This window comes from Lasiosphaeria miniovina, assembly GCF_030549165.1.
Source record: "Lasiosphaeria miniovina strain SMH2392-1A chromosome Unknown B0T26scaffold_6, whole genome shotgun sequence".
NCBI lineage: Eukaryota > Fungi > Ascomycota > Sordariomycetes > Sordariales > Lasiosphaeriaceae > Lasiosphaeria > Lasiosphaeria miniovina.
In genome coordinates this window covers 1839527-1852264 of record NW_026848225.1, presented here as the reverse complement: position 1 = coordinate 1852264, position 12738 = coordinate 1839527, and the positions used below count along the sequence as shown (strand labels likewise).

Below are 12738 nucleotides of genomic sequence, written 5' to 3'. Positions count from 1 at the left end.
GGCACATATATATCCTGTTTCTAGTGCTTCCTTTCAGCGAAGTAGCTAAAACATTTATCCCTTACAGGAAACTCGGCCGGTTGGTCAAACGGTCACGTTCTTATGAGGCGGAGAAGACGTGTTCCCTTTGAACCCTCTTTGCTTTTTGTCTTTAATAGGTTGCTAGTTCGAATCTCGGGCGAGTCTTTTTTTTCTTGTTTTTCTTGTTTTTCTATCTTTTGTTGTTCCACGTCGCCCTTCCCGTAACCGTTCGCAGCCCCGGCGAGACGGCCCAAATGATTTTTGATTTTACCTGAATTTAACTATTATTATTTAGAGTCTCGGTAGATTCATCCGGCATTCTTAACTGCCCAAAACTTTCATGTCATTCTTCTCCCACGATTCTCTTAGTCCTCACTTGGACATCGCACGTTGACAGAGCCCGAGTTTCGCTAAGCCCATATATAACCCTCTAGGGTTGACTAGGCTAGAGGCGATGCCATTAACGGTTAGAAGGCCTCTAATTTCCCCCGTAGTTCTTTTCTGTTGGGCTGTAAGCCGACCTGACGTCACGGTTGTTTCCGAAACAGGAGTTCCGGGCCAACGCGAGGTCGGCCGAGTTCCTCTTGAGATTGCTCGGGTTTTCCATTGTAAAACGGGATGCCGATATCGCTCGTGGTTTGAAAATACTGTATGGTTCGTCGCACGTGTGGTTGGGATACGTACTTGCTTTGCCTAGGTACGTGAATTTCCGCTTCTCGACAAAGCCGAGAGTGTGCGAGCATGCGACCCCGCATTTTCGCGCGCATCGGGCAAGTCACAGAGAGTCGGCGCGTTCGGGTGGGGAGCGTGCGGTGCGGTGCGGGCGTGCTGGCTCGCTCGGCTTAGGAGAGGGCCCCACTAGCGGGGTGGTGCCCAGAGTGCCTAGAGAAGCGCGTGTAAGTCGGGATGCTGCTTTTCAAGACTGGCCTACCTGCCTGCTGCTCACTTGCGCAAGTCCCTAGCTAACGTATGTACTCCATAATTGTTTGAGCCTACCGTAGCGGACATGCACACACGTCCTTAGAGGGCAAGGACCGAGTGGCTTGCTTGCTCTGGGCAACAGGCGCGCTCAAGAACCACTAGCGCCCAGGCCTCGTATCTATTGTACCGAGCCCGATGTTCGAATCGAATATAGTCCGGCCTGTCTGGAGGGGATGTGATGTTCTGGAGACGGCATCCCTATACCGAGAAAAGTCCTTTAAGCATACCTACCTACTCGACTGGACGTGCGGAGGTGGCTTGTAACCCCTCAATTGTCGCACAGCTCGCAGGCCTTTGGGTGCCATCCATCGTCAGAGAGGAGGGGCGAAAGGAACCTTGAGGGATGATGAACTGGGAGGTACGGAATGGAGTAGTTGGATGGCAGCTGCCGGCTAGCTGGGAGTAATGGAGGAACAGGAACCTGATCTCCCCCCACCTTGAGATGGAAATGACATGGTCAAGGTCCTGGTTTCCACCAACAGTTACCTACGGGGTAACAAGCAGGGAAGGCACCTGATTGCCATCTACGGCCACTTCCCTTGCAGAGAGGTTAGAGAGTCTTTGATCTCGGTTTAAGTTCCGTGAGGCATGGTGAGGCGTCGCTCGCGCTGCACTCCATCTCGCACGGATACTAGCGCTGTCTTCTCCAAGCACATATACAACACACGTTCAAGGCACGGAGTATTTATGAGACTACGTACTTCGGACATGAGAGCTTACAACGCAGGCCTCGCGTCAGCAAGGAGCAAAGCATCGACACATGTCTAGGCTAGCTTCCACGTCTTCCTACCTATGTACTCGGTGTGTCGGATGATAATGCAGAGCGGGACGTGCTGCACTCTGCAAATACCGAAACCCGCGACCCCGCTCCGGGAGACGAAATGCAACTTGGACCATGTAGCGGCCATGCGAAGGTGAGTTGAGATAGCTACGTGAGTCGAGCGGTTGTTTTCCCGATGGAAAGGTCCCCGAGGCGGTGCGCAAGGTCGGTGACAGACTGGCCGGGGACGGTTCCTGGAGGCCACGCCTCTGTGGATTGCGAGTTTCGAATGTGTCTCCAACATTGCCTCCCCCAACGAAAAGTGCAGTGGTGTGTGTGTGTGTACGAGGGAAGCCGTTACCCTACTGGTGTAGGTTGGACTTTGGCTTCTGCAGAGCAGAGGATGGATGGATGGTGGTGGGTAGGAGGCAGGCTGGCCACCCCTCCTTCCCCCAAACGACGCCATAGGTAGGTACAGTACCTGACCTACTGCCGCAAGCCCTTCCATTCATGCCATAAATATATTACCGACACAAGCATTTAAGCTCAACGTCTTACCTTGGTCCTGTTTTTCTTTGTCCTGGTCCGTTTTCTTCCGCCCCATATCTGCAACCCTCGGCAAAACAAATCGAGGACCTATCGATCGATCGACTATCCATCCTCTGGTAGCGCAGCCCTCCCCGTTCACATCTGCCTCTTTTCTTCTTTTTCTTTTATTTCCTATCAAGGACGTCTTGTTTGTTAGTTTGTGTTACAAAATCATAAAGTTTCTTTCAAAGAGCGCCATCTCCCCGTGTCTCGGCTTTCTTGTTGAATCCATTCGGCCAGTCATTCTGAGCACGCGACCCCGCCCCACTTGACACGCCGACGAAAGACGAGCTTCCCCGGATCCTAAGCCAACGTTTGTTACTTCAACACGCAGCAGCGTCTTGTGAATTCACCCAATTTCAATTTCTTCGGGGGACTTTGACCTGAAGGCAACTGGAGCTTCGCACTCGAGAAAGACCAGTTGGTTGCCGCTTCGGGGGCATTTTTGGGTAAGTTAGGCACGTTGAAGTCACCTGTCATGTCGCTCGCCCCCCATTCCTGTGAGGTCGGCGCTCCGGGGACAGTTCCCTCTGCCCCACCCCCGCTTGCCGCTGCTTTTCCCCAAGTTCCAAGCCTTCGTGCCGGCCGCATGCAGGAGCTAGGGATTCCAACCTTTCCCGGTGGCCCACAATCCTAGGTAGTAGTTGGAGGCTTTAGCTTGCAATGGAGATGGCGGCGATGGGGTTCTCTTTGCCGACCAAAGCCGACGAGGCGAGGCACCCCGGCCGCTTTTGAGCCAAAAGCCACCAGGTCGTGGTAGAAACCTTGGACGGGAACGGATCCATGCACGCCCTGCGTCTGGCTGTCCCTCTTGGAGCCAGTGAAGCCTTCGTGCAAAGGTGCGACCAGGGAGAGACGACCAGGGAGCTAACACGCTCGCATCACACAGTTGGCCACCCCCCGATACTGTCGTCGTCGTTGGGATTATAAGACTTGGGTGGCTTGAGGGGCCGAGTGGTCAGCATCTCCCTTTTAGCCTTCGCTGCCAACCCCGCGCGTCTATTGCAGCCAGCCATGTCCGGCACAGTCAAGCAAGCCGCTGAAGCAGCACGATCCAGGACGTCCGAAGTTATGGGCTCGGCCAAGGGCGTCCAGGGTGACACGGTTGCTGTCGCCAACGACTTCCTCCATACGCCCTACATGCGCGCTGCGCTGCCCTTCATCAATGGAGGGCTCAGCGGCATGGTTGCCACCACGGTGATCCAGCCTGTCGACATGATCAAGGTGCGCATCCAACTTGCGGGCGAAGGCAAAGCCGGCGGTCCGAAAGCGACGCCCATTTCGGTGACGCGCGAGATACTGGCAAGCGGCAAGGCTCGCGATCTCTACACAGGCCTGTCGGCCGGCCTGCTTCGCCAGGCCGTGTACACGACAGCCCGAATCGGATTCTTCGACACCTTTATGGGCCAGCTTGCTGCCCGAGCCAAGGCCAAGGGGCAAACTGTAGGCTTCGGCGAGCGTGCGACGGCAGGGCTAACAGCCGGCGGCCTCGCGGCCATGATCGGAAACCCGGCGGATCTTGCCCTGATCCGAATGCAGAGCGACGGGCTCAAGCCGTTGGCCGAGCGAAAGAACTACAAGTCGGTGATTGATGCGCTCAGCTCCATTGCCAAAAGTGAGGGCGTTGGGGCACTGTGGGCCGGTGCAGCCCCAACTGTTGTGCGAGCCATGGCGCTCAACTTTGGGCAGCTGGCCTTCTTCAGCGAAGCCAAGGCGCAGTTGAAGATCAGGACGAACTGGACAAGCAACACGCAAACGCTGAGCGCCAGCGCCGTTGCCGGCTTCTTCGCCTCGTTTTTCTCGCTGCCCTTTGATTTCGTCAAGACGCGGCTGCAAAAACAGAGCAAGGGGCCGGACGGGAAACTTCCCTACAGCAGCATGGCCGACTGTTTTTCCAAGGTGGCCAAGCAAGAGGGCATATTGAGGTTCTACAGGGGATTCGGGACCTACTATGTGCGCATCGCACCACATGCGTAAGTCTCACCCACCCACACTTTTGCTGGTAGTGTGATTGCCGCTCTCCGTAATCGCATGCTGACAGTTTGTTCCCGCGCAGAATGGTGACGTTGATCGTTGCCGACTATCTCGGCTGGCTCACTAAGTAGAGGGTGCCGCTCGAGTAGAGGGTCTGGCGTTTGTTGCGCGACTTTAATTCTGATTTCCAGGTTTTCTTCCCTTTGCGTGTCTTTAGTGGGACTGCATAAAGAGATTTCGATTCTCGGCGTTTGTATTGGCGGCATGTCTGTGTGGGCTTTTTATTTTATGGCAGATTCCTATTGTTTTTATTGCTGTCGCCGTCGCCGTTGTTCTCGTCGCTGCTCGGTATTATACTATTGAGGACGTACATAAGTACATACATAGTCCAAGTGAACGCAAATGCGCGTCAATGGCTGGTCTTGGTCCTGGGTTTTCACGGAAAAGATTTCTGTAGTTGGGAGCAACGAGGCTCTGCTGTGCAAAGGTAAGAAATATCGTAGTTATCAATCAATATGTTGAAGTTTTTTCCATTCGTGTCAATAAATCAACCTCGAAAAATTGGTTCTCTAGGTAACACCCAACGTTAAGCAGTTGTCAGCGGACTGTACTAGGCTGTATTCAGCATCCTGGTGTATGCAACCTGTCCAAGGGGCAAAATGTGGGGATGAGCCCGCCCCGCCTGCAGCTGTCCGGCAAGGGTGCCCAAACGCAAGGCTGATAATTGAAAGGCAAGTGTGGGGATTCCCAAAACATCGATCCGGCTATCGAATCCAATCCCAACTTCTAACCCTATTTTGGAGGTGGCCCTGGTGAAGCCAGGCTGACGACATCTTCTTTACTAGTACTTGGTAAGATGTAATTTGGCGTTGACTATGGATGCGGACTGGGACGAGGTGAGTGCTGTGCGACCCATCCCCCCTAGGTTCTGGATGAATTGGTTGCTCTCGACGTTTGGACTTTGGCTGTCACGAGCCTCTCCAGGCCGCCCCCGTTCCCTCCCGTCTGTTTCTCTCCCTCTTCTCTTGGACAGGGTCGCTGATTTCGTGCTTACGCCTACAGGTTACGCGCATCGCCTTCCCGGCGCCGGGAAGCGCTGAATACCCGAGACCCGCGACTGCCCTAGCCTTCGACACTGCGCAGGAGCAACTATGGGCCGGCAGCGACCGAGTATGTCATGCCCGTCAACAAACAAAAGCGGGCTTCGTGTGCTGACTACCGCAGGGCCGAGTGGTCTCCTTCTGCGGCCGCGACCTGCAGCCATACACTGCCTTCCGAATACAACCTCCTGCCGAAGGCCCTGTGCGCCAATTCCTCTTTCATGAGAAAGGCGTCATTGCGCTGGGCACACGGTGCATCCACATGGCGATGCGGAGGGGGCCTGCCCTGTGGAACATCCGGTATGGCCGTCACGGCGAGCACTAATGCGAGGGAGGACCTCGGGCCGCTTACTCGCTTACACCCTATTGCAGACACGATGAAATGAAAGACTTGCGCTGCATGGCCTTTACTTCCCGCGGAGCATCCGAGATACTGGTTGCCGGCGGGCAAGACACCATGTTTGTCATTGACGTCACCAAGGGAGAGATTGTTAGACAGGTTTGTCAATCTTTCGTGTCTGCCTCCCACTGCTTCCGCTTGGGGTGCGGTGGGGGGGCGTTGTTCCCGTTCCCGCGTTTCGTCGCTCATTCACCCAGGTCGCCACCGAGAACCACTACATGATCATGAAGAAGAGCCGATACATATGCGCCGCCACCAAGAACGGCTGTGTCAACCTGCTAGACCCCACATCCCTCAGGGTGATTAGGAGTTGGCAAGCCCACTCGTCGTACATCAACGACATGGACGCTCAACACGATTTTATCGTCACCTGCGGAGGATCGATTAAGCAGCAAGCCGCGCAGGCATTTATGCTGGACCCATACGTCAACGTCTTTGACCTGAAAAACATGTCATCGATGAAGCCAATGCCCTTCCCACCGCTCGCCGCCCATGTTAGGCTGCATCCGAGAATGCTCACCACCAGCATTGTGGCATCTCAGCACGGGCAGATGCACGTTGTCGACCTTATGAATCCTAACACGAGCAATGTTCGCTACGCGAATATCCATTCTTTTCTGGGCAAGTTTGAGATTGCGCCCTCGGGCGAAGCCCTTGTGATGGCTGACGCCGAGTGCAATCTGTACCTGTGGGGGCCCCCGTCCAAGCTGCGCTTCACCGACCTGGCTCTGCCCGTCGAGCTGCCCGAGCCCGAAGAGCCCGCCCCCCTTCTTGATTGGTCTCCGGATACGTGAGTCTTGTGTGCGCAGGAGACCCTCGGTGAAGCCATTATTGACTGACCCCGTCTCTCCTTAGTCCCCTGAGCTCCGTGGGAATGCCTTACTACCGCGAAACACTGTTTTCGGCATGGCCTGCTGATATAATATCTGACGTCGGAGCTCCCCCGGCGCAGCTTGATCAGGCCTTTCTCTCTTCGCTCACGAAGGTCGACTGGGGATTTTATGGGCGTAACACCAGAGGTCTACGAAGGAACCAGTTTGAAGATACGCGAACAGCCGGTAATGCGTCAAACTCGATGCAGCCCCCAAAGTTCTTGAGCGAGAAGGCACGAGAGTCGGCCAGCTCCTCTAACGGCGGCGGCTCGAGTGACCAAGTGGCGGATACACCAACGAGCAGCGAGCTTGAATGCCTCAAACCGGAAGCCCCAGCCGTTTATCTTAACCTGGAAATAAAGTACAGCAAATTTGGCGTCGACGATTTTGATTTCGGGTGAGAGATAACCCCTATCGATTCTGAACACTTGTGATGTGTATCCGTGGCCGCTTAGAGCTGACGTTGCACCAAAGCTTCTTCAACAAAACACGCTACGCAGGCTTGGAAAATCACATCGCAAACTCGTACGCCAACTCTCTGCTGCAGCTTATGCATTACACCCCCTTGCTGCGTAACATGGCGCTCCAGCACGCCGCGACGGCCTGTCTGGTCGATCCCTGTCTGCTCTGCGAATTAGGGTACGTTTTCGATATGCTTCAGAAAGCTGAAGGCTCGACATGCCAGGCCACAAACATGCTGAAGGCCCTGGGATATACCTCAGAATCAGGGCCGATGGGTTTGCTTGAAGAGGGGACGCACCCGGCGTCATTGGCAGCCATGGTCCAGGCCCTGAGCAGGTTTCTCTTTCAAGACATCTCGAGAGGATACCAGAGCATCTCTCCCGCGTCTACCGCCCTCGAGCAAGCCTTGTTCAACCTACCCCAACCCCTGACCCCAGACGAGTTCGTTTCTCGGGTCCTCACCACTTCTGCCGTGATAACTATCAGGTGCACGCATTGCCGTAACGAGTCAACTCGCCCAGGCAACACGTGGGTAAACGAGTTGATATACCCAGCACAGAAGCCGGTAGGTAGAGGCGTCAGAGCACCGAGGACCACGTTTTCTCAAGTTCTCAAAATGGGGGTTGAACGCGAGACGACTTCTAAGGGATGGTGTAGCAGATGCCAGCGATATCAGAACTTGCAGATGCGGAAAACCATCTCCAGCATTCCTGCAGTTCTGGCTCTTAACGCAGCCACAGCAAGTCCCGACCAGCGGAGGCTCTGGGCGACTCCCGGATGGCTCCCGGAAGAGATTGGCATCATAGTAGATCAAGGCCAGTTCTTCTGTTACGAAGGAGAGGACCTCAAGCTGCACCTTCAACGCGGGATCCACGACATTACCGTCTATTCTTTGATTGGTCTGGTTGTTAGCGTGGAGACCAGCTCTCCCCAGAAGCCGCATCTTGTGGGCATGATTAATGGCAAGTTTAGGTGTCGTGGCGGGCTCTACCGTGGGTTCTAAAGCTGACGAGTTTGCTTTGCTAGTTGCGCACGCCGAGTCTACTCCGCCGGGACAAAGCCGATGGCATCTTTTCAATGACTTCTCGGTGCGGTCCATCTCGAGAGAAGAGGCTTTAACGTTCAACATGTCATGGAAGATGCCGGCGGTTCTCATGTTCCAGCTCAAAGCCGCCAACAATAAGATTTCGACGGATTGGAGGGAGAAGCTGGACACGTCGATTCTGTACCAGGACCTAAAGTAAGTTGGGAGATTACTTGCGCGTGCCCCTGGAATGGTTGCTAACCAAGAATAAAAAGCCCGACGATGGATAGCAGTACGAAGACGTACCAAATTCTCGACCGAGAAACGGAGAAGCCCGGCCCTGATACGATAGTCGCTCTGGACACGGAGTTTGTCTCGCTTAAGCAGCCCGAGATCCAAATTAACTCAGACGGGCAAAAGGAAACAATCCGACCCATGTCTCACGCTCTGGCCAGAGTGTCGGTGGTCCGAGGGCAGGGAGAGCACGAGGGCACGGCATTCATCGACGACTATATCATCATCAGAGAACCCATTGTGGACTATCTGACGATGTATTCGGGGATTACACCCTCTGATTTAGATCCGCGCAAGTCGAGGCACAACCTGGTGCCTCTCAAAGCCGCGTACAAGAAGCTTTGGGTGCTTCTTAACCTGGGCTGCAAGTTTCTCGGCCACGGGCTGCGGCAAGATTTCCGAGTCATCAACATGCAGGTACCGCGGGCGCAGGTGATTGACACTATTGACTTTTTCTACCTCAAAGCGAGGCTGCGGAAGCTCTCGCTCGCGTTCCTGGCGTGGTATCTTCTCAAAGAGGACATCCAGCTGGAGACGCACGACTCGATCGAGGATGCGCGGACGGCTTTGAAGCTTCACCGCAAGTATCTCGAGTTTATTGACGCAGGTATACTAGAAATTATACTCGAGGACATCTACAGAGCGGGGCGGGGGACGAACTTCAAGCCGCAGCGCAAGGACGATCAGGTGGTGCAGAGAACGGATACGCCGCCGATACCCATGGAAGGCGCTGCGCCGTCGACACCGACGCCCTCCCGTAAGGCGGGAGGCCCGGGTCTGGGTCCGGGTACGGGGTCCGTGGCTGGGCCGGCGTCTGGATTCGGAGGGGCCCCTGTTTTCACGCCCAACAAGGGCTCACCGATGCCAAAGTAGCCTTGTTATGTTACCTTATTTTGGTCCAACGAGAGCGCGATAGTGGGAATCTATGCAGATAGATGGATACCTTAGATACTTAGTGGGTGGTGACACAACATGTTGGAACCCTAACCCCCGACCCCTGAAGGGTTTCCAGCATCTTGACCAGCCAAGACAAGACGTTGGTGCGCAGGTAATCCGTGATGCCAACCTTGGTGGCAATTCCGTTTTCTCTTCTTTCTCTTCTTCCCACGCCTATGTAGAAGACGCCAAGATTCCCGTTCTGATAGGGTGGGCAACATGTCAAGCCATTTTCGGGGACCAAGCTAGGTTGCCTCGTGATTCGCCAATGCAACCCATTTCGTGCCGTTAATTTGGGAAGGAACCATGCACAAGACCACACGCACACTCATCAGGGTGTCACGCCCGAGCTCCTCCTCCTCTATGACAGTTTCCTATTTCGATGAATCAAGGCGGCCGTGGATCCTGTTTCTTCAGAAGCCAATACAATACCACCGACACCTTGATTTCCCGCATCGTTACTAGCCTAGCCATTTCCTGATCGTTGCACATGAGAAAAGTGCAACGCAACGTGCATCCTGTCGCTATCGACATCGTGGTGACATGGATGGTCTCGTCGAGAAGATGGACGTCGGCGGCGTGGTCATGGCGGCAGCCCTCGTCGTCGTGAGCCTCTATCTCGTCTTATACCGGCTGCAGCTCACCAAGACGCACCCAAACGAGCCGCCCATCGTCGCCTCGCCCATCCCTTTCGTCGGCCATCTCTTGGGCATGGCTGTCCAGGGCGGCAGATATGTGAAGGGCCTCGGGTACGTGAATCTACCCACCTTACCTACTGTCCGCCTCTCGTGGTGCAGAGCTGGAGGAGCTTACGCGTCTACCACAGCCTCCGCAACCGCGGCAAGCTCATCTTCACGCTACCTGTTCCCGGGTCGCGCATCTACATGGTGACGGACCCATCGCTAGCCGCCGCCGTTCAGCGAGCTTCCAAAGCCCTGTCATTCACGCCGCTTGTGCCCGACATCACCAAGCGCGTGCTGGGCCTCGACGCGGCCACCATCGACATTGTGCGCAAGAACCTCGACCCCGAGCCCGGCGAGCAACGGGGGTTCCTGGCCGACATACACGACATGGTGTACGACTACCTCGGCCCCGGTGACGCTCTCAACCAGCTCAGCTTTGCCGCCGCTACAGAACTCGCCAGCCAGGTCAACACCTATGCCGCCAGCCTGCCTCTGTCAGAGCAACTTCCCCAGCCGCACGAGCAAGCGGAGGTTCAGGTGAGGACGGTCAACCTGCTTCTCTGGGTTCGCCATTTTGTCGCCATTGCTACGGCGCGTTTCCTGTACGGCGATGACAACCCCATTGCCGCCCGGCCCGAGCTAGAGGAAGCGTTCTGGGATTTTGACCACGGGCTCGGCTCGCTACTCATGAATGTACTGCCTGCCGTGACAGCACGAAAACCGTACCGCGGCCGCGAGGCCCTGGCCGCTGCCTTCGCCGAGTACCTACGTGCTGGCCGCCACGAAAAGCTCGCCGACAACAGCATCGTGCGTAAGCGAGTTGCTATTGCGCTGGCGCATGGTTGTACGCTCGAGGCTGCCGCTCGCTCAGAAGTCTCGTTCCTCTTCGCCGGCATCGTCAACACGGCCACGACCACCTTCTGGGTTGTGCTGCAAATATTTGCCAGTGCAGGGCTGTTGGCAGAGGTGAGAGAGGAGTTATGGGCTGCTTATACCACCACCACTACTGTCGTGGAAAAGGGGGAGACAGGGGATGACGAAGAGGAAGAAGAGTTGTTGAGCCTCAGTCTCGACGATGTCAAGACACGCTGCCCGACCCTGCTCGCCGTCTTCCGCGAGTGCCTCCGCCTCGGCTCCGACAACTACTCGACGCGGCTGGTCAAGACGGACACGGCACTCGCTGGCGGCCGATTCCATCTCCAGGCTGGAAGTGTCGTGCAGATTGCCGGCGGCGCCATTCATGCCGACAAGACCATCTGGGGCCCAGACGCAGACAAGTTCAATCCTGGGCGCTTTGCGAAGCTCCAACAACAACAACAACAACAACAACAAACGCAAACGCAAGCAGGAGGCGGAGGCGGAGGTGGAGGCATCCACCCTGCCGCGTTCCGTGCATTTGGCGGCGGCAAGACGCTCTGTCCCGGTCGCCACTTTGCCACGCACGAGATCCTCGCCTTTGTGGCCATGATTGTGCTGACATTTGACCTCGAGGCGCCTCCAGGCACGGCGGCGGGGGCGGCCATCGTCGTGCCCGGCAAGGAGGACGGAGTGCTGCCCGTGCACATCCTCGAGCCCAAGAAGGACGTGCATGTTGTAGTGCGTCTCGCGGATGGGCGAGAAGGGCCCCGGCACGAGCAAGAGGGAGGGGATGGGTGGCTACAGAGGCGGAGGAGGAGGAGGAGGATTGTGGCTGTCTGAGACCAAGCTGCCCTTTTCCCGTTTCTCTTTTTAAGTTTTGCTGCTTGGATTAGGGATGTCATTGTGATCGTTGTTGCCGGTGATACCTACCTACCTACTGAACAAGATGGCTGTACCTTTTTCCTTACCAGCCGGCTACCTACCTTGAAGCAAAAAGGAGAATTTGACTTAAAATCCCATCGTTTCCTGCTTGGCTTTCGTAAAGGTAGGTCGAAACATATGCGGGAAGAAGGGGAGAGACAGGGACTGAGACTTGTTCTACTAGAGGAAAGGACCCAACTTCTACTCCGTACCTACATAAGATGCTGCAAATGTGTTAGCATATAGCTCTGAACGGACACCATTGCGGCGACTCCATGCATCATGACGATACCACTAGGATAGATACATCCAGAGCTGGGCCTGGGCTTACTCGAGGCACAGTCCATACGCCCACACACTCAGATACTCGAAGCTTGGTTTCCCCCGTACTGTCTTGATGCTCTATTATTCTCTAGGTATATACATACCCAAGGTAATCCTTGTTTGCTCGCCCCTTGACATTCACACTAGGTAACATACGCAGGTACTCAACACGTCGGGCACAAATGCAGCTTGATCACTAGATTTATTTACACATGTACGAATCAAGAAGAGTGGTCACGCCCAACACTTGGAGTTGTCCCAACTGTACGATTTCACATTCGGGGAGCAGCAATGTCTTATCTCTCCTTGCTCACTGACGGTTTTATATCTATCTGCCTGGCAACACTTCAGACGGCCTAGTCTTTGCCGTAGAATATGACAAGATGACTGACTAGGCTACGTAGCCATGAGACCATCGCCCTCTTGCCATAGCGGAGAGAGGACGAGGTAAAACAAGCAGCTACCTACTTCTAATCTTCTGATTACTATAAGACTATTTCGCTACTCGCAACACTGTGTGTCCATGCGAGACACACACAC

The 12738-nt window shown here is 55.2% G+C and overlaps 3 protein-coding genes across 3 annotated transcripts; all 3 read left to right on the top strand.

Moving 5' to 3' along the window:
• Window positions 1-3364: 3364 nt before the first annotated feature.
• Window positions 3365-4455, top strand: B0T26DRAFT_742944 (mitochondrial carrier domain-containing protein; the record flags this gene model as incomplete). The annotated part of the gene is made up of 2 exons (XM_060444189.1): window positions 3365-4323; window positions 4407-4455. 2 exons carry the CDS (start codon window positions 3365-3367, stop codon window positions 4453-4455), a joined length of 1008 nt encoding a protein of 335 aa, XP_060292838.1.
• A 631-nt stretch (window positions 4456-5086) lies between these two features.
• B0T26DRAFT_409967 (ubiquitin carboxyl-terminal hydrolase-domain-containing protein) lies at window positions 5087-9404 on the top strand. Its single transcript, XM_060434863.1, has 9 exons — window positions 5087-5220; window positions 5387-5494; window positions 5549-5724; window positions 5797-5923; window positions 6022-6614; window positions 6680-7093; window positions 7171-8120; window positions 8185-8398; window positions 8458-9404. The coding sequence occupies exons 1-9, from the start codon at window positions 5200-5202 to the stop codon at window positions 9347-9349; spliced, it is 3495 nt and encodes a 1164-aa protein (XP_060292837.1). The 5' UTR covers window positions 5087-5199; the 3' UTR covers window positions 9350-9404.
• A 572-nt stretch (window positions 9405-9976) lies between these two features.
• Window positions 9977-12043, top strand: B0T26DRAFT_742942 (cytochrome P450; the record flags this gene model as incomplete). Its single annotated transcript, XM_060444188.1, has 3 exons — window positions 9977-10161; window positions 10239-11695; window positions 12003-12043. The coding sequence occupies 3 exons, from the start codon at window positions 9977-9979 to the stop codon at window positions 12041-12043; spliced, it is 1683 nt and encodes a 560-aa protein (XP_060292836.1).
• Window positions 12044-12738: the final 695 nt, after the last annotated feature.

Bases quoted from the DNA above. Each gene is read 5' to 3' on its own strand.
- B0T26DRAFT_409967 (XM_060434863.1), top strand. From the start codon at position 5,200: ATGGATGCGGACTGGGACGAG. The intron at 5,924-6,021 runs GTTTGTCAATCT...TCATTCACCCAG, and splicing joins AGGGAGAGATTGTTAGACAG to GTCGCCACCGAGAACCACTA. The intron at 7,094-7,170 runs GTGAGAGATAAC...GTTGCACCAAAG, and splicing joins GTCGACGATTTTGATTTCGG to CTTCTTCAACAAAACACGCT.